At 38.7% G+C, this 25,488-nt stretch overlaps 1 protein-coding gene and 1 pseudogene across 1 annotated transcript; one reads left to right on the forward strand and one right to left on the reverse strand.

Annotated features, from left to right (window-relative positions):
• Window positions 1-768, reverse strand: LOC119513044 (annotated as a pseudogene).
• Window positions 769-7,805: 7,037 nt separating this feature from the next.
• Window positions 7,806-24,128, forward strand: COIL (coilin). Its single transcript, XM_037809745.1, has 7 exons — window positions 7,806-8,061; window positions 15,848-16,949; window positions 17,076-17,162; window positions 17,623-17,670; window positions 19,585-19,654; window positions 22,227-22,315; window positions 23,856-24,128. Exons 1-7 carry the CDS (start codon window positions 7,817-7,819, stop codon window positions 23,940-23,942), a joined length of 1,728 nt encoding a protein of 575 aa, XP_037665673.1. The 5' UTR covers window positions 7,806-7,816; the 3' UTR covers window positions 23,943-24,128.
• The last annotated feature ends 1,360 nt before the right edge of the window (window positions 24,129-25,488 follow it).

The raw sequence follows: 25,488 nt of genomic DNA on the forward strand, positions 1-25,488 counted from the left end.
TCAAAATCTGAGGATAGATTGGTCCCAAAGAATTCCCTCCTCTGTCCTTTCTTGGCCTTGTTCCTTTTTCTCTTTTCCATGCCTACGTTCCTCGTTCTTAGAGACTACATCTCAGGGTTTTTTTCTCCTTTCGAGTCTTAGGCTTTTCTTTACTGACACTGACTACTTTCTATCTCTGCTTTCTTTCTTTGATGCTCTTGTGTTTGCCTAAATCCATTTCCTCATAATTTTTTTTTCCTTTTATGCTTGGGCTGCTCCTCCTCTGATTTTTCTCTGTTTTCCTTCTGGTGCCTTTTTTTCTGCTGTGTTAGTTCATGACTGGATTGATAGGCATTGGTATTGTTTTCTAAGAAGAAGTGCTTGTAAACTCCAGATTCTACTCTGTTGCAGGCACAGTTATATTCTTGCTGACTAAGATTCAGGGGTATTGGTTTTTCTGAGTAGTCCCTGCAGAGTTGACAGTAGCTCAGGGCATTTGGTCTCAGTCTGCTGTCATGAGCTGGTAGCCACTGAGGTAACTGGTTTTCCACTGTTTGTGAAATATTGTACTCGTCGGTAAGTACGGTCAGTTTCAGATGGGAGTCTCTGCTCTAACATTCTACATCTGGGTCGGAAGTTAACCTCTTCCTTGTACCCATAGATTTCTAACTAGTACTCTCTCATCTTTCTGAAACAAGTCTTTGGCTCTAAGCCTCTGGCTTTCTGCACTTTGATATAATCTTCAAGCTCGTCTTGAAAAGAGTCATATGTTTTCTTTGACTGCTTCATTAGGTTGACAACAAGGGATTCTCCTTATCAGGCTGAGAACTTGGTGGAGAAATCTGATCATATTCACCCATTAAGTGCTTCAATTTTTTAGCATTAACTTCCTCACATAGCAAGACTGTGCCACAACTGGGGAGCCAAAAATCATGAAGCAGAGATTACAAAACCTGTATTTGTCCAATACTCCACTCCCATTCACCTTAAAATGTGAAATCTTTTGTGATTCAAACTGAAGCACTATTCCACACCCTTTACAAAGGCATCTATAAAAAGTTCAATCTTCATTCATTCAACGTGGTATCTGAAGTTGTTGAACTGTATCTTGTAGACTTGATCTTTGATAATGATTGTATAACTTCTCTGAGGCAGGGGCAGATGTCTACAAACTACTGTCCCCCTCCCCACCAATGCCACTGGGGGGAGGCGAGACAGGGTGGAGGTGGCAAAGAGGCAAGGACAACCGCTGCAGCTACCCCCACCACGTGGAGCAAGCAGGAAGGATGGATAGACCACATTTTGTTTATTCATTCATCTGTTGATGGACATTGGGTTGTTTCCACCTTTGAGCAATTGCAAATGTGCTGCTATGAACATTTGTGTTTAACTTTTTTTGTGGAGCTATGTTTTCATTTCTCTTGGGTATATACTCATCATAGTTGTTGTTTTTTTTTTATGGTCCCTAGTTTTCCCCCAATACCACCCTATTTTTAACACCTTGCAAGCTTGACATTCATTTGTTCTCCCTCATGTAAAAACGTATTTGTACATTTAATCACAATCATTGAGCACCCTAGGTTTCACAGAGTTATACAGTCCCAGTCTTTATCCTTCCTCTTTCCTTCTGGTGTCCCACATGCTCCTAACCTTCCTCTTTCAACCATACTCTAAGTCATCTTTGTTCTGTGTACTTACATTGCTGTGCTACTATCACCCAAAATTGTGTTCCAAACCTCTCACTCCTGTCTTTTCCTATCTGTCTGTAGTGCTCCCTTTAGTATTTCCTGTAGAGCAGGTATCTTGTTCACAAACTTTCTCATTGTCTGTTTGTCAGAGAATATTTTAAACTCTCCCTCATATTTGAAGGACAGTTTTGCTGGATATAGTATTCTTGGTTGGCAGTTTTTCTCTTTCAGTATCTTACATATCTCACACCACTTCTTTCTTGCCTCCATGGTTTCTACTGAGAAATCCGCACATAGTCTTATCAAGCTTCCCTTGTATGTGATGGATCACTTTTCTCTTGCTGCTTTCAGGATTCTCTCTTTGTCTTTGACATTTGATAATCTGATTATTAAGTGTCTTAGTGTAGGCCTATTCGGATCTATTCTGTTTTGGGTATACTGCACTTCCTGGATCCGTAATTTTATGTCTTTCATAAGAGATGGGAAATTTTCATTGATTATTTCCTCTATTATTGCTTCTGTCCTTTTTCCCTTCTCTTCTCCTTCTGGGACATCAATGACATGTACATTCCTGCATTTCATTTTGTCCTAAAGTTCCCAGAGACATTGCTCATATTTTTCCATTCTTTTCCCTTTCTGTTCTTTTTTATGTAGGATTTCAGGTATCTTCTTCTCCGGTTCCTGAGTGTTTTCTTCTGCCTCTTGAGATGTGTTGTTTTATGTTTCCATTGTGTCTTTCCTCTCTTGTGTTGTGCCTTTCATTTCCATAGATTCTGCCAGTTGTTTTCTCAAACTTTCGCGTTCTATCTTATGTTCACCCAGTGTTTTCATTATACCTTTCATTTCTTTTGCCATATCTTCCCTAAACCTTTTGAATTAATTTAGCATTAGTTGTTTCAATTCTGTATGTCAGTTGAAGTGTAAGTTTGTTCCTTTCACTGGGCCGTATCTTTGTTTTTCTCAGTGTAGGTTGTAGTTTTCTGTTGTCTAAGCATCTGGTTTCATTAGTTACCCCAATCAGGTTTTCCCAGACCAGAATGGCCTCAAGTCTCAGAAGGGGGAAATATTCAGTATCAGGTTTCCTTGAAGGTGTGTCTTAGAAAATTGACAAACCCCGTGAGGCCTCAAGCTGCTGTGCTTTTCCTAACTTGCCCAGGAGGTGGTTCCTGTCAGCCTGTAACTCCTGACTGGTATAAGGACATGTGACCCCCTTAGTTTCTGTTTTGGCTGTTTTCCCCCAGGCTCTGGAGTCTGGTACGAATGGAAGGCTGGTAGTAGAGCTGGGCACCACTTCCTTCCTCTTAAGGAAGATACACCGCCTAGGGAGTTATCATCTGCATTTAAATAGGTTCTTTGTTTCTCTGACTCTGCTATCTCCACCCTTGTCTGGGAACTGAAAATGGCTGAGGCTTTCTCCACTGAGCCGCTCAGTTTGAGAGAGAGGAAAGGGACAGAAAGCCCCCTTTCAGGACCAGTCTACTGCCTCCCCCAGTTTCACCCATCAGCCAGAGATAGCACCTGGTCTTCTGAGCTCCCCCTCCTGGGACAGAGAAGTTGTCTGGCTCTTTAAGGTCAGTCGTCACTAAAAGCCTCTGTCTGCTTGTTGGGGATTTTTAGCTTGTATTGAGCAGTCTATATTTGTTAATTAAAACCCAGTTGGAGTGGACTGAGGTATGTTCGCTTGTTCAGAGAGTGCTGCTCTCTATCACAGTGAGGTTTTGCAGTTCAGGCTGCCGTGGGGGGAGGGGGCTCCTGGCTAAGTCTGCAGTTTTTACTTACAGATTTTATGCTGCGATCTCAGGCATTCCTCCCAATCCAGGTTGATGTATGATGTGTGGACAGTCATGGTCATCCCCCAGCAGTTATTCCAGATTATTTACTAGTTGTTCCTGGTTGTTTATTAGTTGTTCCAGGGGGACTAACTGAATTCCACTCCTCTCTATGCTGCCATCTTCCTCCTCCCCTCTCTTTCACAATTGCTTTTAAACAATCATTTGTGTGATTGTTTCTTTTACATTTATCTTCCTTGCTAACTGTAAGTTCCATGAGTTCATGGATTTAGTGGATGGTTGGTCAAATTGATTGTGACCACAAAGTTATATTTGAAAGTATCAGTTGGGAGCAGAGCAGGCTTATTGGAAAATGACTTACCATGACATCAGAAAGGCAAACAGTTGTCATTTTATCTTTTTCCAAATTTGAGATAAATTATTCTTTTATGGTGTATAGGGCCTGGGAGGCCCAGAATATTTGGGAGCTGCAAGTAGTGGCACATTGTTGGAAAATAAAGTATATCATTCCACCAGGGTATTTGGGTGGGTCTGGAGCAGAATGCAGGAACTGTAACACAACTGGCTGCCATGTCACCAAGTTAGGTCAGGAATGCAATGGGAATCCAGGGAAGAAAGGTGAGCAGGGGGTCACATGCCCAGACCTGTGGGTCAATTTTGTCATTTTGTTATGTTGGTGAGAGGAAAGGCCTCTTCTTCTTCAGAGTGAATCACTACAGTAACTACCAGAACACACAAAGTTCAGTAGCTGTAACAGAATAAAGCCCCAGGCCAAGGAGGAGGAAAGATGGAAATGTGCTTGAGGAAAAGAAAATATGGGACATAAGATGGGAGCAAGGGAAACCCAGAAAGCTCAGAAAGGAGTTTTCGTAGTCCTTCTTTCCTTTGCAGATCTCCAGAAATCAGGTTTAATGAGCCATCCTAAGTTATCTATTTTTTTTAAAGTAACAGTTTGAACTTTCCATAAAAGGATATGTCATGAATAACCCCCCAAATTTTGTGAAGTTGTTTGGAGCTATATTTTCAGCTTTATTTCTAAATTTAAATTCCTAGGCACAGTGATGGGAATGATAATTCAACTATCTATGTGGGTTACATTGGAATGCAGTTTAATTCTAGAGTTTCCAAACACAAATAATAGTAAATGTGGAACCAGAGACCAATGGGGCTGCTCAAGACCATTGAACATGTCAGCCAGGATGAGGCCTTGCACTGGGACACATTGGAGGGGACACAGGCCGGTCCTTGGCACCCTATAGAAACTGTCAGCATCAGCAACCTCACCTCCAGCCCTCACCCCTCCAAATAATGATTCACTTACGGCTCCAAATAAATCCTGCTTCCTTGCCTTGGCACAGGCTGAGCTCTTCTCCCAGAGTGTGCTCTCTTACTAGCTCAATGACTGCTTCACATCTGAGATCCAGCTCCAGCATCTGGTCCTCTGTGAAAGTTTCCCTGATTCCACCAGCATCGCTCATTCTGCCCCTTTAGGCTCTGTATCTCCCTTTAGTGATAACACTCACTCCCTACACTATAATTTGTCATTTGTCTGTAGCCTCTCCTAGAAGACTGTAAGCAGCCTGAGGACAGGGGAGGTGGTGGTGGTGCCATATCCTTCATTGAATACCTAGTGACTAATACTGTGCCTGACACAAAGTCTGAGCTTCATAATTTATTCGTTAAATAAAATAATGATTTCCACTGTCTCCTTTGCATTTATTAGGGACACATAGAGTATACAAAAGGCAAAACTCTCCAAAGATGTTTCTGTGTAGCTGAAGTTTCTGCCTAGATGCTTCCATCCGGGCTCTGTAGACACACTGTAGAATTCAGAGGAAAAACATAGAAAAGCAAATCCAAAGAAAGAAAAACACCTATTCAACTGGCATGTTTTAAGACCAACCAGATTGTAGAGAATAAATAAAGCAATCAGTATTTTCCTTAACCAAATGACTGCAGTTGCAGTTTAGTTGGTGTCATGTGGGAGGTAAGTGTATGCCCTCTGGAGCCAGATTGCCAGAATTTGAAGCCTGGCTCTGTCACTTGCTAGCTGTGTGACCTTGGGCAAATTACCTAACCTTTCTATTTTCAAGTCTCATCAGTTACAAATAAGAAAGAAGGTAATAACATTGCCTTTTTCATAGGGTTTTGGGGAGGATTGTACGAGATAACACACACAGAGCTCTGAGAACATGGCCCATCACATTTTCTATATACATGTCAGCTGTTATTGTTCTCTTTCTTCTCATCATAGATTACTATGATAGGGAGAATAGAAATATCCAATGTAATGAACATTGCAAAATACAAATAAGCATACAGAATTATGTATCCACCACCCAGCTTTATTAAAATAATGTTAACACTTTAGTTCTGGCTCTGTTTGAAAGAGCAAGGGTAAGATTCCATCTTTTGTCTATCCTGGAAGGGGGAATCATTGATACATGAAATCTAGTAATGCCCTGAACTGGAGAAAACAGCTCCATTTAATTGGGATGAACTCCTCCTTCTTAGATGTTGATAAGTTCTTCCAATTCTGTCAAGTGCATATTTATAAACATAATTGATTTCAACTATGATATTAAATTGCAAATAAATCTATACATAATGGCTCACAAGTGTCTGTCTCTCTGTACATCTGTCTTGAATATATAGGTCTTTGATCACAGGCAATGGAAAAATCTTAAAATCTACAATCTTCATTTTAATCAGCTGTCATTTTACCCATTTCATCTAATTTTAGCTTCATCAACCAGTCACCTCCCAAATGCAGGAGTAAGTAGGATAATAATCATTTATTCATTTTATTAGAGCCTTCTCACACAGAGAAAGTCAACAATTCCAATGAATTTCAAAAGTAAAAATTTCTTTTGAAAGGCATGTAGGTCTCAATTCTTTAACATAGAATGAGAAACTGAGTGGTTGCCTGACTGAGTATTAACAATTTTTAAAGATAGATCACTAGCTGATTTTTAGCATGTAAGTTGGAAGGAATTCAAAGAGTTGGCTAGCATTGTCAATAGCATGAGCCCTTCCATTTGTATCTACTTATTTATGTGAACAAGTTTCCTCAGGACTTTACATCTACAAAAACAAAAAAATGAGTCCAGAATTGATATGGAGCCCTGCCTCATTCATTAATAGGTATGCATGGATACTTGGCCTAATTAAACACAGCCTCACGTATTTCATTGAGACACATTTCCACGCCCATTTTATTTTATCTGTTTAATAAGTTTGATTCAAATGGGTGATGTTTTGTGCTATTTTGATGAATTGTGCTCCACCAATAAATTGTAATGATAATTTAATCCAGATGACCTAGAGCATTAGGTTACAGGAAAATGAAATTTTTCCCCCCATATTTCCATGTATATACCAACTGCCAGGTATCAACCACTTACTTGGCGAGTGACTTTTAGGAAGTTACTTAACCTCTCTGAATCTTGTTGCTTTTTTTTAATCTTCATATAGGGATAATATATATAACTCATAAGTTTGCCTTTAAAATTAGAGGGGTTAATAAATATATTACATTATGTGGGAGAAGTGGAATGGAAATTCAAGTTCAAGGAGTAAAAGGCATGATGTAAAATTTCTGACTTATTTACCTAGAGGTAAATAAGAAAGGTTTATTTTTATATTTTTAAATATGGATTTTGTTGGGTATTGAATTACTAAGGCATTTATATTCCATTGGATACATTTAAAAGAATGATTAAAGATTTTATTTTAAAATGTCAATATTTAAAATGTGCTAGAAATGACATCTTTTGTAACTCTTTATGATGAAAATTTTGTCAACTAAATGTGTTGATATACTTTTTTTTGGAAATTGAATATTTTTTAAGCTTTTTTTTTTTTTCCTTTTTTTATTAGAAGTTGTATGTTTTTACAGAAAAATCGTGAGGGAATACAGAGTTCTCATATACCCGCCCCCCCCCGTAGTAACATTTTGCATTAGTGTAGTACCTTTTTTACAATTGATAAGAGAATATATTATTATAATTGAGCTATTAAAGTTTTTAAAAATTCTTTTAGGTGTATCAGAAAATATCTTAGACGACCACTGTTTGGAAGACGTGTTTGTTTATACAGATATTTGCCTAAATTGAACTCTACATAGTGCTCGGTAGAAAAGTAATAAAGGCATTTCATTCACATTCAGCCCTAGCCCTGTGGTGAACCGAATTGAATTGAAATCAACCACGTTCCGCCTTCTTACATTTCACGAAACCTGTAGTAGCCTCTTGGCGCCAACAGGTGGCACTCGTTAAAAGGCTCCAGGGGGCGGGCCACCTGAGCACGCCATTCCTGAGAGCTTTGATATCTCTCGGCTTCCGTTGAGCTTGGAACAAGATGGCAGCCTCCGAGACGGTTAGGTTACGGCTTCAATTTGACTACCCACCGCCAACTACTCCTCACTGCACGGTCTTTTGGCTTCTGGTCGACTTGAACAGATGCCGAGTAGTTACCGATCTCATTAGTCTCGTCCGCCAACGGTTCGGCTTCAGTTCTGGGGCCTTCCTAGGTCTCTACCTGGATGGGGGGCTCCTGCCCCCTACCGAGAACGCGCGCGTGGTGCGAGACAACGACTGCCTTAGGTGCGCGGCGGGGGGTTGGGGGTGGACCTGGACCTGGAGGAAGGGGGTGTTCAGGTAGCTGCAGACCCTGAGGGAGTGGGGGTTGGGGGACTCTAGACGCGCCACTGCTGAAAATGCAGATTCGTGAACCCCAGAGATTCTGATTGGTGCAGTCAGGTTTGGGGCCCAGGAATCTGCATTTTAAGGGGCAGTCGTCTCGAGGTGCTTCTGAGGCAGGTGGTTGGTGGATCAAACTTTCAAAGACCCTTATCTAGTGTATGGGCGGGGCCTGTGTTTAAGCCTCGGTTTGCTAAGCCTTCACTTAGCCAATTACTGGGTTACAGGCACATGATGCCGTTGTGCCTGAGCCCTGGCCTCCCCCTTGGCGGATCTCAGAGATAGGTGCTGGAGACCTAAACAAACGGAGAGAGACAGTCGTGTTTCCTCCGAAAGGCGCAGAGTGCCCAACCTTAGTTTACCCGCGATATCCCCTAAGCCGTCTGGTTGTTATTCTTTGTCTCACTCAGGTGTTTTGGGGCTTCGCCCAAATAGGTGTTTGGGTTCTTTTGGATTGTGAATTGGGAGAACACAAAATAATTGTAAATGTGCTTTTGGACTTTTTATAAAATGATTCAGAGGTGCGTACCAGGAGCAGTAGTAGTATGGATTGCCCATACATGGTTGATTTGTCTGAATAAAATGATGGGATGTGATCATTCCAGTTCAGACTCATATCTTGGACTCATTTATTTGAGATTTCTTTTTTTAATGCTAAAGCTGCATTGAATTAATTCCAGAGTTGTGGACCAGCCTACTTCCTTTTGCTTGCCTTTTGTTGCTGTTGAATGTTCCTTTCCCCAGAGCATGTCAGGATCCTCAGATTTGTGTAGAATATCAGATAATTTAATTTGAAACAATTACTGTGTCTTTGAGTCTCTATCTTTTCTCTCTCTTAATTTAAATCAGGAACACTATGATTTATTAATAAATCATATTTTATGGCAATTTAAAATAGTCTAAATTTCAAATAGTCTAAATTTCAAAGAGTTCTTTTTAGTAACTGTGTAATAGATCTCCATTCTCCCTGCTACTCAGAGAGAATATTACAGTTTACAATTTAAATATTGCAATTTAAGGACTCTGTCACCTCTTAAGTTTGCTTTCTGAACTGTCCCTTGCCTGATGAGTTAATAACTTGCTGCTAGCTAACTATAGTTATGCTTCAATTAATGGATCATCTGGGAATTATACTCTTCATAATGAAGTTAGTAATGTCAAAAACAAAACGTGAAAGCTGTCATAAGTAATACAGTACAATAGCAGATAGAATCCATCCTAAACTCGTCAGATGCACAATTGCATATCACCCAGAAATAATGCTGCTGCCAGCTTCAGTGGTGAATGGAGCAGGCCTTAGGAAAAAAACTGAATGTGGAAAAATTTTGTTTGTTTTTGTTGTTTCATGCCCTCAATCATTCTCTTTTGTCTCTCCCTGCACAAACTCACTTATTTCAGGGCCACAGAAGAAAGCATAGTCTTTGTTTTCAAGGGTACCTAATATTGTTGGAGTAGACCAAACTAACTAGTTTCATGCTTTTGATTATCATCTTGTATGATGTAAGCAATTAGTCTGAAAAATTAGACTGATATACTGCTAAGTACAAAAGATAGTTGAGAAAGAAGAGACCAGGGTGGAATAAAAATGGTTAGGGAATTCAGCAGTATCTGAAGGATAAGAAGGAAGTGTTGGATGGTGAAAGCACAACCGTCAAGGCAAGAGCTAGCCTGACTTGGTAAAGAGATAAGTCTGAGTAGCAAAAGGATTCTTTTGGGAGTACTGGGGGTACTGAAAGAAGATTATTTTAAGAAAAGTGGTGCCAGATGATAGGAATTCTTCATTTTTAGCCTGAGACACTGGATTGGATGCAACATTTTGAGCCTAGAGTCTACATAGGCATTGTTGCACTTGCGTACAGCTACAAGACTCCACAGCCCATTTTCTCTTAAGCCCCTGGAATCTGACTTCATCTGCTCCCAAGCTGCTGATTGAGCTCTTGAAGGTGGTCTCTAACTCTCCTGGAGGAAGGAGATGCTCCCATTTGCTTGAAGCCCCCTGAAGAGGGTCTCATAGGGGTGTGTGTGGCTGGCTGCACCTACTGGTTTGGAGAGTGGCTGGTGGAGTAGAGATCTCTCTGTTGAAGAACCGCTCAGTAAGGAAACAAAGTGCATTCTCTCCTTCATTCTCTTGTGACTCTGTGGCTTTTGATGCTTGATTAAATACTAGAGATGAGGTCTCATTTCATATTGCTATAGTGAGTGGCCCCTTGGATATCTTTGGATACACCACTGAAATGTCTATGTGTGCTGTTGTCCTTCAGGCTGGGGACAATTTAGTATCCTTGAGTGTCAGAGAAGATGGTTGCATTAAAATTGCCCAGCCTTGTGCAGCTGTAGGTTTCTTAAGACTAAATATTATTTCACAGCATGCTAGTGGTTTCTAGGGCATAAAATATTGACATCTGCTCTCTTGTCTCAAGGAGCCTGTTCATCTGATGCCCATGGACAGTAAACAGAGACCAATAAAGTATATATGCAACCATGTATAAATAAAGTATATATGCATCTTAAATACAGATGTCATAGCATACATATTGTTCTGCACCTTGCTTTTTTTATGTAACATATTATGGGTATCTTTCATTTCAGTATGTAAAGTCTGTGTTGTACATCATTCCTTTTAAATGCCACAGAGTACTCCTTTGTGTGACCATGTCATAATTTATTTAACTAGCCCTTTATTAATGAGCATTTTATTTGTCTTCCTTTTCCACTGTTACTCATTGCTGCTTCTTAGCCAAAGAGAGGGTGCATTTTAAAATTTGATAGGTACTGCCAAATTGGCCTCCAGAAAGGTTGTATGGCTCTGTACTTACACCAACAATATGTAAGTTACTTTTGTTCCTTATCATGTGAGAGGTAGGAGAGCAGAGTGATTAAGAGCTCAGGGTCTGGAATCTGAATTCCAGCTCTAGTCATTATCTGTGTATCCTTGGTCAAGTAACTTTACCTCTCTGAAGGGAATAATGGAGGCCACTGTGAGTAGCAGCCAAGCAGAAGGGAGGCTGCAGGGAATAAGTGAGACCCAGAGGGAGTTCAGGACCCCCTTCTGCCCTCCTTGTTGAATTTCACCTTCATTTGATGTGACAATTTTATTAAAAACCCACCGTCTCCTGCCCTCAGAGCACTAAGAACATTAATTGTATTGATAAAAGTTAGAGCTGACAGTTTGGGAAACACTTCCTCTAGAGAGTCAGGTACTTTTCTTGGTATGTAACAGCTCTTTTAAGTACTGTAATTATCATTATCCCCATTTTACAGATAAGAAAGGCAAAGGCAATGAAATTTTTTTAAAACTTAATTTAAGTGGCAGGGAAAGGATTTGAACCAAGGCAATCACTTTGGCCTCAGTAGGTGAGGGGCATCAGGTGGGACAAATGGGCATCAGGCATTTGCATGGGATGACGTCTCCTTGCCTGGGGCTTGACTCAGTCTGGTCCTGGAACACTTAGGGACAGAGGCCAATAGAGAGGACCACAGCTTTGGGCCAGCGTACAGTCAGGGCACTCCCTCAGAGATGCCCACCTGGGGCTCCCTGGAGTTGGGTGAGGACTTCCTGTGGAGCCAAATTGGTACCCTGGAGTCCCAGTGAGGAGCCTGTGGGGGAGCCCTGGAGCAGGATTTTCAGGGCTGACTGACTTCGGCATCAACAAACACCCTTACACTGGACTAGGTGATAACTAACCCTTTAGTAGGAGATGCTTGGAGATCCTAGGGGAGGAGCCAAGCTGAGGGTGGGTGCCACTTCAGGCTCAGGAGAATGATCTTTACCAACTGATAGGGAATCATTGAGGTGAATGTGGATAAGCACATAATATAGAGTGAAAACAACTTGCAGGAGAACACTTGCAGTATATCATTTATATAAAATTTTAAAACATGCAACATAATACTCTACATTACCCATATATAATACCTATATGATAAAGACATAAAGTAACGCATGGGTATAATTAACACTAAATACAGAGTTTTATTTCTTAAATTGGATACATATAGCTAACTGTTCATTATAATGTTCTTCCTCCTTTTTTGTGTGTACTTAAATACTCTAAATAAAATGAAATCACTGCAGTGAATACCTTTGTACAAACCTGTGCACGATTGTATGATAAAATCCTAGATGTGAAATTGCAGATTTAAAGGGAATACTAGCATTGTGATAATATTACCCAATTTGCCCAGCAGACACTTTGAATGAGAAGTAGAGGGTCTGTTTTAAAAGTTTCTTGTGATAAAATCTCTTTCATTGCTAATTACCCAGGTGTTTTATCCATTCACTTCTGTTTGTAAAAGGACAACTCCATTCCTTGTCTGATCCAGGTGGAGAATTGAAGAACATTGCCCAAGAAAGTATACCTTGAAAGCAACAGTAACCAAACAGACCCAGGCAAACCATTTCTTGCCTCTGGATGGCATTCTGCCTCTTGATCTTAGTATGTTTCAAATTGAAACTGTTACTCTCTTTGGGAAGAAGAGGTAGTGAGGCTGCAGCAATCACAGATCATGCCTTCATGCGAAGTATCCACAAGTCCATTGTCTTAAGAATGGGTAAGATGATGCTAAGGGCTGCCTTAAAAAGCATGAAGGTGTGAGGCATGCAACTAGGTAAATGAACCTTGAGGACATTATGTTGAATGAAATGAGCCAGAAATGAAAGGACAAATATTGTAAGGCCTCATTAATATGAACGATAATGAGCAAATGCTAAGAATTGAATCTGAGAGCTTAGGCTATCAGGGGATAGAACATGGGCAGAGACTGGTCAATCAACGATTAAGTAGTACAGACTGTTCAATAAGGCTTATTGTAAAGGTTCCTATATTGTTAGCTCTTATAGCAGTCGTATCTATTCCTGAGTTTTAACTGTTATTTCTAAATTCTGAGATGCTGAGCTCTTTGTGTATAACCTAGTAGTTACTTTGGGTATCCATATGACGCATGAGACACAGAGTTAGAGTTCTGCAGCACTGAAAGTCAGTATTGCTCCAAACAGCAACTGTTAAAGAAGCTGAAAAAGAGGTCAGACTTCAATAAGAGAATTATGAATGAAATGGACTTGGTTACGACTCTGGTAAATGAGAATACAGGGTAATGGATGTTATTGACTCTAGTTTAAAACTTCACCTTCTGTGTGAGACCAAAGGAAGAGATGTTTCTTTGATACAAAATTTATATTTTCTGTAGGACCCTATCTAATTTAACGTGAATGGTTGATTTATTTAAACAACATAATTGCATGAAACCTGGAATAGGGAATGAGATCCTGTTATTCCGTACAGGTTAATGTAATACCCCAATACATCCCAGAGTATTTGGGGCAGAAAATTTTAAAAGTATTTGCACAGTCCTCTTGAGGGACTGGGGAAAAATGTGGAAATATTAAACTTCCCCATCTTGGGAATTCCTGATATGCTCACAAGCATTAGGGACTCTCAATTTAATAAGTCAAGCCCTGCGTTTTGGGGCTTGCCCTTACGAAACTTATTCCTGCAAAGGAGAAGCTAAGCCTACTTATAATTATGCCTAAGAGTCTCCCTCAGAGAACCTCTTTGGTTGCTCAAATGTGGCCCGTCAGCCAATTCTGCAAATAAACTCACCACATTTCCCTCCTACATGGGACATGACTCCCAGGGGTATAAATCACCCTGGCAATGTGGGCTGTGACTCCTGGGGATGAGCCTGGCCCTGGCACCATGGGATTGAGAGTGTCTTCTTGACCAAAAAGGGGGAAAGAAATGAAAGAAAATAAAGTTTCAGTGGTTAAGAGATTTCAAATAGAGTTGAGAGGTTATTTTGGAGGTTATACTTATACATTATATGGATATTCCTTTTTAGTTTCTAGTGTATTAGAATAGCTAGAAGGAATTACCTGAAACTGTTGAACTGTAACCCAGTAGTCTGGATTCTTGGTGATGATTATATAACTGTATAGCTTTTATTGTGTGACTGTGTGATTTTGAAAACCTTGTGACTGACACTCCCTTCATCCAGTGTATGGACAGATGAGTTATAAAATAAAGACAAAAAATAAATAATGGAGTGGGTGGGAATGAAGGGGTGTGGGATGTTTTGGATGTTCTTTTTTATTTCATTTTTTTCTTGGGGTAATGAAAATGTACAACTATATGATGATACTCTGAGCCATTGGTTGTATACTTTGGATGGATTATTTGGTGTGTGAATATATCTCAATAAAATTGCATTAAAAGAAAATCTTCCCAATTAGAAAAACACAAAAAAAAAAAAAAAAAAAAAAGCATGATGGTGTTGCAAGCGCCTGTGAAAGGCAAGGATCCTGCATAAACCACAATGACTGAACAGAAAGTCTTGGAATCATTTTCAAAGTTTGATTGATAGTCTGGTCCTAATCACTAGTCTCAGAATTGAAACTTGAATCATAGCTTTGCCACAAGTAAAAACAAACTGATCAAGAACAGCAGGGAACAGCAGTGTTCTGGAAGTTCCCCAGTAGTTCTTAGATTCACAGGTTGCCAAGCTAGCTTTTGCTAATTTAAAAATTACTTCCTTGCTGCTAGATGCTGAAGTCCACAGCTGGGAACAGAGGATAATGTGTATCCTACAGCTTGAACCCCTGGTCTTTCAGGCCTTTTTTCTATGTATCTTACTTTAGTTATTGGTAGCTCTTACTTTATCTTGATCCTTGTGGGTCTGTATATTTGTAAGATTTGTAAGCCACAGGATTACTATGCTTAAAAAAAGTTTGAGGTATGCTTAGAATATGTGTTTTTATCATTCACCAATTATACTTTATTTTAAAATATGGTTGCCTACATCTTTACCTAGTTGCTAAAAAATTGGTGAAATATATAGCTGGCTATAATAAATGCATCCTAAGTACAATGTATCTTTTCAGCAGGCGTTTTTGAGCACCCACTGTGTGCTCAACATTGGGGACACTCAACCTTCCCTCATTAGACTGAACATGTTAGGATTAGCCATTGCCAGTTCATGGAAGAACAGAATTACTTTCCTATAGTGAAATATTTTGGGGTAAACTATCATGGATAGCTGTCATTACTGCAGAGAACATAAATTGTTTAGTATTGTCCTAAATTTAAACAAAATAAAAATAAAATCTGGTTTTTAAAAAAGCATCCCTGTCAGGGATTGATTTAGGTGATGAATGTACAACTATGTAATGGTACTGTGAACAATCGAATGTACGATTTGTTTTGTATGACTGCGTGGTATGTGAATATATCTCAATAAAATGAAGATTAAAAAAAAAATAAAGCATCCCGCATTCCAAAACAAAAATGGTGTTCAGCATTATCACCTTTGGGGGTAGGCAATATAATGTACTGGAAAGATTGTGAGCTTTGATATGAAAGAAAACTAAGGTTTGAATCCCATTTCTGCTACTAATTATATCTGTGTCTCTTGGGCAAGTTACTTGCCAGAAGTATAATTTTGTGTTCTGGAAAATGAAAGACATCTACTTCATGTTTGTGTTAAGGTGAGAGAAAATGCTTGGGATGCAGGAGGTATTCAATAAATAAAACTAGTCATTTGAAAGCCAACTAAAAAGAGCCATTGTCTTTAAGAGAGTTGACATTTTTTCATGGACTACTGATAGTGGCAGTTTGCAGAGTCATCTCAGTATATAGCTACATTCTGGAGACATGCTTATGAATTTCTCACTCAAGCTTTCTCTTTCTTTTGACAGAGTTAAGTTAGAAGAGAAAGGAGTTGCTGAGAATTCTGTAGTAGTCACTAATGGTGATGACACTCATTTATTACCTCGAAAAGCAAAGAAGCGGGCGATTAAGTCTGAGGAGGAAGAAGCTGAACTAGATTACAGATATTCAAAGAAGCAATGGAAGAGGCAAGGGAGCAATAACGAGAAGACCTTGGATCTGGAACCAAAAGTTGCCACAGGTCAGAGTGTGAGGAAAAAAAACAAGAAGAAAAACAAAATAATATGTGGTGGAATGGATGATGAGGAGGAGGAGGAGAAAAAAGGACAATCACCCAAGAAAAAGGAAAAATTTGAATATAAAAAACAGACAAAGAATCCCAAGTCTCCTAAAGCACAGACAGCGAAAGAGTGGACCATTCAGAACTGTAGTCCTCCAAAAGGTTCTGGAAAAAACAGCCTTGTTAAAGGTAAAAAGAAAGGTGGTGGAGGCATTTGTGAAAAAGACAGCCCCAGTTCCTGCTCGGAGTCTGAGTCTTCTAATGAATCAACCAGCAATGGACTCGGCAATGTCATTTTGGAGGTTAAAAAGTCTGAGAAAATATCAACTGAGCTGTCAAAGGAAGGATCCTGTCTGAAAAACCCACCTACAAACAAATTGGCTGCAAAAGCTGGCTTTAACTTTACACCCATTAAGGGCAAGACAAGAAAAGCATCATCTTCTAGTTCAGACTCCAGTTCAGAGTCAGAAAACCAATGCATAATATCCAAGAGCACGGCGGTGTGTGCTGCAGGTTTCTTAAAAACAGCCGGCCTCTTTGCAGGGAGTGGTTGTCCTGGGCCAGGGCCGTCCTCACAGACTCCAAGTGCTACCGGATGGAAGCACTCTGACTCGAATGGTGGCAGACAGGCTCCTGGTCCTCCTCCCAACTTGTCTGTCCCCATCGGTTTGGGAAGAGGATGGGGTAGAGGAGAGGACCTTCTTTCTTGGAAGGGAGCCAGGGGGCGGGGAGTACGGGGGAGAGGTCGAGGACGAGGGCAAACCATTCCTTGTGTTTTAAACAGAAACAGCGACTATCAGAAGCAGCAACAATTAAATGAATTGCTAACAAACTCATCTACTATTATTCAGGTAAGTAGTATTGTGAATTTACCTCCTCACCTGCCTCTACGTGCTGTGCCTGGAGTTGATGTCATGGGTTCCGATTTTCTCACCAGTAGCAAAGTCACTGGCTAATGAACTACTGTTCTTTTTCAGAATCCAGTAGAGATACAAAAGAAGGACTATAGTCTGTTACCACTATTAGCAGCTGCCCCTCAAGTTGGAGAAAAGATTGCATTTAAGGTATATTTAAAAACAATAACTACAACAAAAAGGGTTAATTCATCCTCTAAATAAACTTAAGTTAAATATATCTGTAAAAGCCCATCTTCCTGGACTATACAGCCCAAAAAGCGAACCCTATTGTAAATGATGGACTATAGTTAACAGTACAATTATAAAAATGTTTTTTCATGAATTGTAACAAATGTAGCTCACTAATATAAGGTGTTAATAATAGGGTAGTATATGGGAACTCTGCATTTTGTGCATGGTTTTTCTGTAAACTGATAACTTCTCTTAAAAAAAAAAAGCCTTCCCTCTAGAATCCCTCCTTTGCCACTTTCACAGTAGGGCCCCCAGCTTGGTAGAGGTAGGAACCCAACACCTCACATTTACTCAGGAGCGGGAGAGAGGCACTATGAGAATGTGTGAGTTTAAGAGGGACTTGTGTATTTACATGTTTTTTTTTTCTTCTTTTTAGCTTTTGGAACTAACATCCAATTACTCTCCTGATGTCTCTGAGTACAAGGTAAGGCTGTTGAAAAATGAATCAGTTGTCAGTCTATTGAAGGTGAAGTCATATTTAAAACTGCTTTTATGGATAAGATAGATCATTTGAGAGATGATGTCAAAGTAGAAGATGAAAACATGAAAACGTAAACTCTTGAGTAATATGACAGGTCTCTTGGGAAAAGTGTAGAATGAGAATGATGAGCTCAATTTTCTTAGTCACTTTTTTCTAATCAGCTTAAGCACACAAACTTATCTGAGTACCCTCTCTCTCACAGTTCTAAAATCTGAAAGGAAATAAATTGCTCTCAGCCAGAAAATATGATAGTTTTTAGCATAGGAATCTATTTTATGTGTTTGTGAGTTACTACTGGTTATTTTGATCTAATATGGTTTCTTTTGCATTATCAGTTCATCACAGGTAATTCACAAATGCCATCCTTGAAATTTACTGACTTGACTTCTGTAGGGAAGTGCATATTGGCCTGTGAGCATTATCACAGTTCAGTAAAAGCTTGACACAGTCAGTGGGATTACAGATTATTTTTCCTTCCTTTTTTTTTGCCCATTCAGAATTTTGTTGGAAATCTTATAAAATGCCTACTTTCCTATTTTGATGTGATATAAAGAATGCAAGTTCATTTTAAAAAAATCATTGGCAGTGTTAATATTATGACGTAGATAAAATACCAGGAAATTTGATTGATTGATACCTTGGAAGACTTTTAAAATCTTGTTAAGAGCCTTCCCTCAAAAGCAGGCTGTAAGAAGAATCAGTTAATTCAGGGATCTGGTTGGTTAATTCTGGGTAATTGATGTGTTACAGTTTTGATCTTCTTTGCCATTTACTATCTGTGGACACTTGAGAGTAAAAGTGGGTGCTATTAATTATTCTGGAAGGAAAAAGGTAAATGGACCTGTTTTGGGCAAACCAGTCTGTTTTCTCACCCTATGATAGATACTAATTTAATTTTGTAATACATGAGGGAATGGAAATCAATGCTGAACTGATATGTCCCACTCCCTCTACAAGTTGTGATTCTAGATGATCTAGACAATCCTGATTTTTTTTTAAAGTGCATCCTTAAATGGGTGTTGTTCCTCATGGTAATTACCTTGGAAGGCTATTTGCTTTTTGATTCCCAGTGTTTTATGAATTCTTTTGGAATTGCTTTCAAAACCATTTTGAGAATGAAAATCAATCCCACTTTTTGACCTCAAGTTCTATTGCCCAGTTTGATCACCTGCTTTATTCATTAAGCTACTTTCCCTGGTGTCCCACTCCCGTTGATGGTGCTCTAGAAATCCTGATGTTACGTGGTTGGCCTCAACACATGCCCCCACAGGCTGCCCATCTGTCTTACCATAGTCCCACAGGCACGGGGCAGAGCATTCTCCTGATGCATTAGGAAACCAGCTCCCACAGCTGGAGACTTGGGAGAAGAGAGTTGGACCTTATTAATGAAAAACTACCTTCTCTTCCTGCTTGGGGGTTGTGATGACGCTTTTTTAGAAGAGTTCTGAAAGTATCATGAACCAAAGCAGCTCCACTGCAATACGTGAAGCCTCTCATGTGAATACTGTGATGGTCAGTCCTCATCTGAATACTTCACCCTGGCATGGTTTTCCTCTGTTCAGTTACCTAGTGTACTCTCTCTTTGAGTCTGTCAGGTCACAGTCTGCCATTTATGATGTAAATGAATTGATTTTTCCTCTGGGGAGAATTGTGTATATTCCAATAGTGTGTTTATCAGAACACATTTTTTTTTTATTTCCCCTACCTATTGATTTGTTTTCTAATTTAAAAAATTGAGATAAAATTCACATTAAAACTTCACCATTTTAACCATTTTAAAGTTTGAAAATCACTCGTGTTTATTATATTCACAATGTTCCGCATGTTGATTTTGACTTGGACTTTTATTTTTGAAAGGAAGGAAAAATACTAAGCCACAATCCAGACACCCAGCAAGTAGATATAGAAATCCTTTCATCTTTACCTGGTGAGTGTTTTAGAAGAGAATTTGAAAATACAGCCTCTTCATAGCCAAGTGGTTTTTAAACAGCTTTCATACCCAGGAGAAGCTCTCTTCAGTGGCCTCCACTTCATAGACCTTCGGGATTAATTGGCACTCTCCATTCTCTCCACAGAGAGACCTGTGCACCACGGCTCCCACTAGTTGAGTTCTGTGTCTCCCAAGGGTCCTGTTGGATTTGTTTCCAAAGCTTGTAGGCCAGTTGTTCTTATTACTGTAATTATGTAATTTTGTTAAAAATTATATAAAGTGATGGAAATTGATTGTGAAAAGAAATATCCCTGTGAAACCTAAGATGAATCCTGACTCAGAAGCAGTACTAAAAAAAAAATGCTGTTGAATTATGTGTGGGCAGGTCAGCTGGAAAAGGGAGAAATTCTGTAAAAATCTAGGGAGATTCTGCACTCAGATTGCCTTGCAAGTTTCTGCATTCTTGCATCACTTTAAAAAACCAAAACTGGAAATTATGGAAATTGCAGACAATACAATAGGGGCATGTTTTATAAAAGAAAGAGAGCTAAATCAGTGGACTCATAGACTTAGCCCTATTTCAAAAGATTGGCAAATGAACCTACTTTTGTCCGGTAAGTCAAAATAAAATGTGTACACTCTCACACTGACATTATTATTTTAAATGGTTCCCTGCTTTATCCCACATAAACCCCATCCATTATTGGTTTTGAAAGCCTGGAATAAAAGGATTTTTACTGTATATGACTTAACTTACGCAGTTATATGTGTTTTAGGGGTCCTTGTCCAGAGAGCAGGAAGCTCTCTTTTTCTTTGGTAGACCCTAAAACAATTAATTGTTTTGTTTGTTTTTAAATAAGGTAGTGAGTAAAAGAGTCAAAATTCCAATAGAAATCATTCAAAGGAGTTTTTCAACAAAATCCCTTTATGATATTAATTAAATGAGTAGATATGACCTACACTGGGTTTCCATCTTTCTTCGGGTTAGGTTTCATTTGTAGAAATCCCTTTTCTTAGAAATGGTAGATGGACAGAGAAATTCATCCAGGGTCAAGCTCTGTGGATACAACCTGAGCCATGCTTGTGAGGTGATTGACAGCAATGACAGCCAATTAGAACTTTCCTTCTTTGAGGCACCAAGAAAAGGCTTTATCTGTTCTCTAATATAAATACAGGCAGTCTTGTGTTGCATGATTACGATATGCATGAATTTCAGTTACCAAGGTTTAGTTAAATAACCCCGACAATGTGGTTCAAATTTCAGTTACTGTGGTATATTAACTATGAGTAATTACACAAATTACTGCTAGCTCTTCAGCCCCAAAATCACCACATAAATAGTAGATGTGCATCATGACCAGTGACCAATCATATTTTTTCGTTCAAAGTCTGCCCGTGACTGGTCACTGTTCATTTCACACGCAGACAACATAGTGTGGAGTTGGGTTGTCTCCTTGTCGCTCAGTGATGACCCCCATGACATTGTACAAAAGCAGATATTTGATAGAGGGAGTTGGCCAACCAAAGTGCACAGCAAAGGATCAAAAAGTGTAATGCTGGAGGTGAGATTTGAATCGAATGTAAATGGTTTTATAGAATAAATAGCTAACCACGGGAATGTTGACACACAGATTCCTCACCTAAATGAGGAAAGTGGTTGTGATGAAAAGAATGAAGATGTCCCAGAAGAACCAACACCAGCAAAAAACTTCACATGAGAGAAACTCTGAGATTTTTCACAACATTAAAAGTCCAAAGGATAAAAATGTTAGAAGCTGATCCAAGCCTAGAGAGGAACAGGACAGTTCTCTAAGGCATAGAAAAGAGGCTCTTCTGTATTGTTAGTTATTCGAGAAGGCAATTGCTGTTCAATCTACCCTTGATAATTTTCTTACAAAGAAAGAAAGCACTTTAACACTCAATGCTTCTAATGTTTTAAATTTCAGTGTATTGCATAAATATTAGTTTTATTTTTTCATTTCCTTATACAGTAAGAGCTTTTAATGTTTTGACAACATTTTTTAAAGATCCATTGAACAGCAATGATACAGTTTTGTAATAATAAACAATAATAACTTTTCCCATTGATATTAGGATTGCTTCATACAGTTTCAGCTTACACAGTCATTTTTATGGTCCTATACTATCTTGCAAAGTGAGGACTGCCTTATTATCAGGAAGTAAGCATGATTTCTGAGGATAGAGAGAGAGAGTAGTTTTGCAGAATATTTCATGTTTCCTTCCTGTTGAAACATATGAATTATCTTTTGGGATTCTTTGTGATTCTGTTTTCTGGGAGTACTAATGACAGTTGATCAAGCTCATTTCTTTCCAATGAAGGAAAGATTGCCTCTGACAAATGGCCAAGAAGCCCCCTGTCTGCTCAAGCAGGGTTTTCTAAGGGTCTCCTGGCACTGAGCACTCCATGCTTTCATGTACACATCCAGGCTTCACAATAATTCACAATTTGTTTGTGTTTGTTTTTATAATGATACAAATTCTCTGTGGAGGAACATTTTAATTACTGGAAAATGACTTATTCTCTCTCCTCCCAACTTTCTGATTTTAGCCATAAAAGAACCTGGGAAATTTGATTTGGTTTATCACAATGAAAATGGAACTGAGGTAGTGGAGTATGCTGTCACACAGGAGAGGAAGGTAGGTGGGCTTCTCTTTTTGGAACTGCTTGGTCATTCATTCTCTCTCAACTTATTACTAGTGGTCTGGAAGTAATGTGGTCTGAGCTGCTTATATTTAGATCTGTAAAGGATCTAGGCCTAGAGGGACTGTGGCATGCCTACAGAGTGGCACTAACAGTGTCAAGTGTCAAGTTTAGGCACTGTCTTGGACTTCAAAGAGCCTATGTGATGTGATGCACAAATAACAGATATTTGTTTAAGCATGTAGAATTGCTTAAAGTGCTTATAGGATTTTTATAGGCTTCTAATAGAAAAGAGTAGCATACTTTAATAACTTTTAATAGACGTATACATTCAAAAAATTGCACGAGTGTACAGTTTGAACAATTTTTACAAATGAACATTCCTACATAACCAGCACCCAAGTCAAGAAATAGAATATTAAGAAGCTCCCCAGAAGCCTCAATCATTCCTCCTTGCAGTCATTACCACACCCTCAAATGTTACCACTATTCACTACAAGTGACCTATAACAGCATAGATAATTTTAAAGAATAACAAAAAATGACAGTTCTATCCTTTGACTTTGTTTAAATCCTTTGACTGCCATTGTTGGAAGTATATGGTTTAAGCTGTTTTAGGCATCCCAGATTGTCAGGGTTGCTGGTAGTGGCTGGCTTGTCATGCTATGCTAGCATTAAAGTAAATAGAATTTATTTTTATGAAAATGCTTTCTCCTAAGGTATTTATATTTGAAATGTGGTAGATATTATTCTGTAAGTTTCAGTATTGCAAATTGACGTATTATCTAAAATATAAACTTCTGGAAACCCTAATCAGAGTATATGTTTTGCTTTGTCTTTAGGAGAGATTTTATTCCAAATCTGGTAGGATCAGTAGATTTGACCCAGTCTTCTACACTTCTTCATTTACAATATATATAGCCCCAGTTTTTTGTTGAAATGCATTCCTTGGAACTGCATTGGAAAATTAAACCTTGGAAGCTTTCTTCTCTATGCCCTAATAAACAAGACCTGAAGTGGGATACAAATGTTGTTAATTACCTTTTTTGACATACGTGGCCCTCATTCATCCATGTGGCCAGGTGCTCGAATTTGCTTTCTCTGGGTAAGATATAAAATACCTCCTGTTTTTAGGCAGTATAGGATATAAGAACTACAGACTGCGCAAAAGGACTTCAACAGTTTAATGATAACCCACCTGGGCCACATCTGACTCCCAAGAGGTGTGTGGGCCACCTGGCTGCCAGGGGCTTGTTAGGGCAAATCCTACTGACCATCTTGTAACCAGCTACCTCCTATTGCCAGCCCCTGTTCTAAATAAAAAAAAAAAAAAAAAAAGATGAAATGTTATGTAAAATTTAGCAGCATTCTAGATAAATGAGTTCTTGTACCCCAATTGAACTCAATTTACTGGGAATCAAATAGTTCCAATTCTTCAACCATGGAAATTTACATGACTGAAGATTTTAACTGACTAAAACTTGTCTGTTCTCAAAGTGAAGTCTCTAAATTTGAGTGTTTTATATTTTTCCTCAGATCACTGTTTTTTGGAGAGAATTGATTGACCCAAGATTGATTATTGATCCTCCGAATAATAACACATCAAATGCATCACTTGCCTGAGGATGATCTTTCCACTTCATAGTTTATAAATCTCTGTTTGTGAAAGTGACTATAACTTGTACTTTTTTTAAAAAGAGGATTTGAAAATTGTATGCATTTTTGTTATCTTCACTTTACTGCATAGGATAAAGATCTACCTCATCATTTAAAATAACAGGTATTGGTTTTGTAGACCTTTTTTTTTTTTTTTTTCAGTTTCAGTTATAACATTTAAAACATGACATTCCTTGCCGGCATTGTTACATACCGATATGTATGGTTTCTTGTTTTTTTTTTTTAATTTTTAATTTTGTTGACCATCAAGTAGCAACCGTCAGTAGGAGTTTATAATACCAAGTACAAGAAAGTGCTGTATATCTTGTCTCAGTAAGTTTTATTAAGTAACATTTTAAAACATTATGCATGTTAAATGATCTAATTTTTTTAACCTTTAAGTTCCATTAAATGTGGAACATCTTGTAAATTGCAAGTATTTTATATTTGCAGCTGTCAAGAGTTAGCAATTGGTAGTTGGATTTGTTGCAGGCAATTTGAATTAAAAGGAATCCTTTCACATTTTTCCCAACTTTAAAATTAAGGATTCTCAGGGCCCTTTGTAGCGCAATGGACATAAGAGCTTGTGTGTGTGCCTGGGGAAGAACTGGCCGTCTAACTGGGTGAGAGAGTTTCCTGTGAGCTTCAGCCCAGGAAATGTGTTATCTTGCCACAAGATCCCAAGCACCTGGATGAGTGTGCTGGAGTGAGGATCTTGAACAGAAACTTTCTTTTCTGTTGTTATTTGACACAGAGCTAAAATTGCTAAATATATACTGTAAAAATTGTTTTCTTTTAACAAAAGATCCGATCCCTCCTTCAGCTTTCCAGATTTTAAAATAAAATCATATTGAACTAAAACTTCCAGGCTGAGTCATCATATGTAGTTGAGTATTACATATCATTATCTTATTTAACAATTATGCTAGAGATTAGAATTTTTTTAATTAAATTCAGTTGTATTGAGATATAGTCACATAACATACAATCATCCATGGTGTACAATCAGCTGTTCACAGTACCATCATATAGTTGTGCTTTATCACCCCAATGTATTTTTGGACATTTTCCTTACACCAGAAAGAATAAGAATAAAAAATAAAAGTAAAAAAGAACACCCAAATCTTCCCTGCCGACCCCATCCCACCCTATTTTTCTTTTAGTTGTTGTCCCCATTTTTCTGCTCATCCATCCTTACACTGGATAAAGGGAGTGCGATCCACAAGGTTTTTACAATCACACTGTCACCCCATGTAAGCTACATAGTTATACAATCATCTTCAAGTGGGTTGCAGTTTGATAGTTTCAGGTATTTACTGTTAGCTATTCCAATACACCAAAACCTAAAAAGGGTTATCTATATAATGTGTAAGAATGTCATCAGAGTGACCTCTCAACTCCATTTGAAATCTCTCAGCCACTGAAATTTTATTTTGTTTCATTTTGTTTCCCCCTTTTGGTCAAGAACATGTTCTCAATCCCATGATGCCAGGTCCAGGCTAATCCCCGGGAA

Source organism: Choloepus didactylus, chromosome 18, assembly GCF_015220235.1.
Source record: "Choloepus didactylus isolate mChoDid1 chromosome 18, mChoDid1.pri, whole genome shotgun sequence".
In the NCBI taxonomy this organism is placed as follows: Eukaryota; Metazoa; Chordata; class Mammalia; order Pilosa; family Megalonychidae; genus Choloepus; species Choloepus didactylus.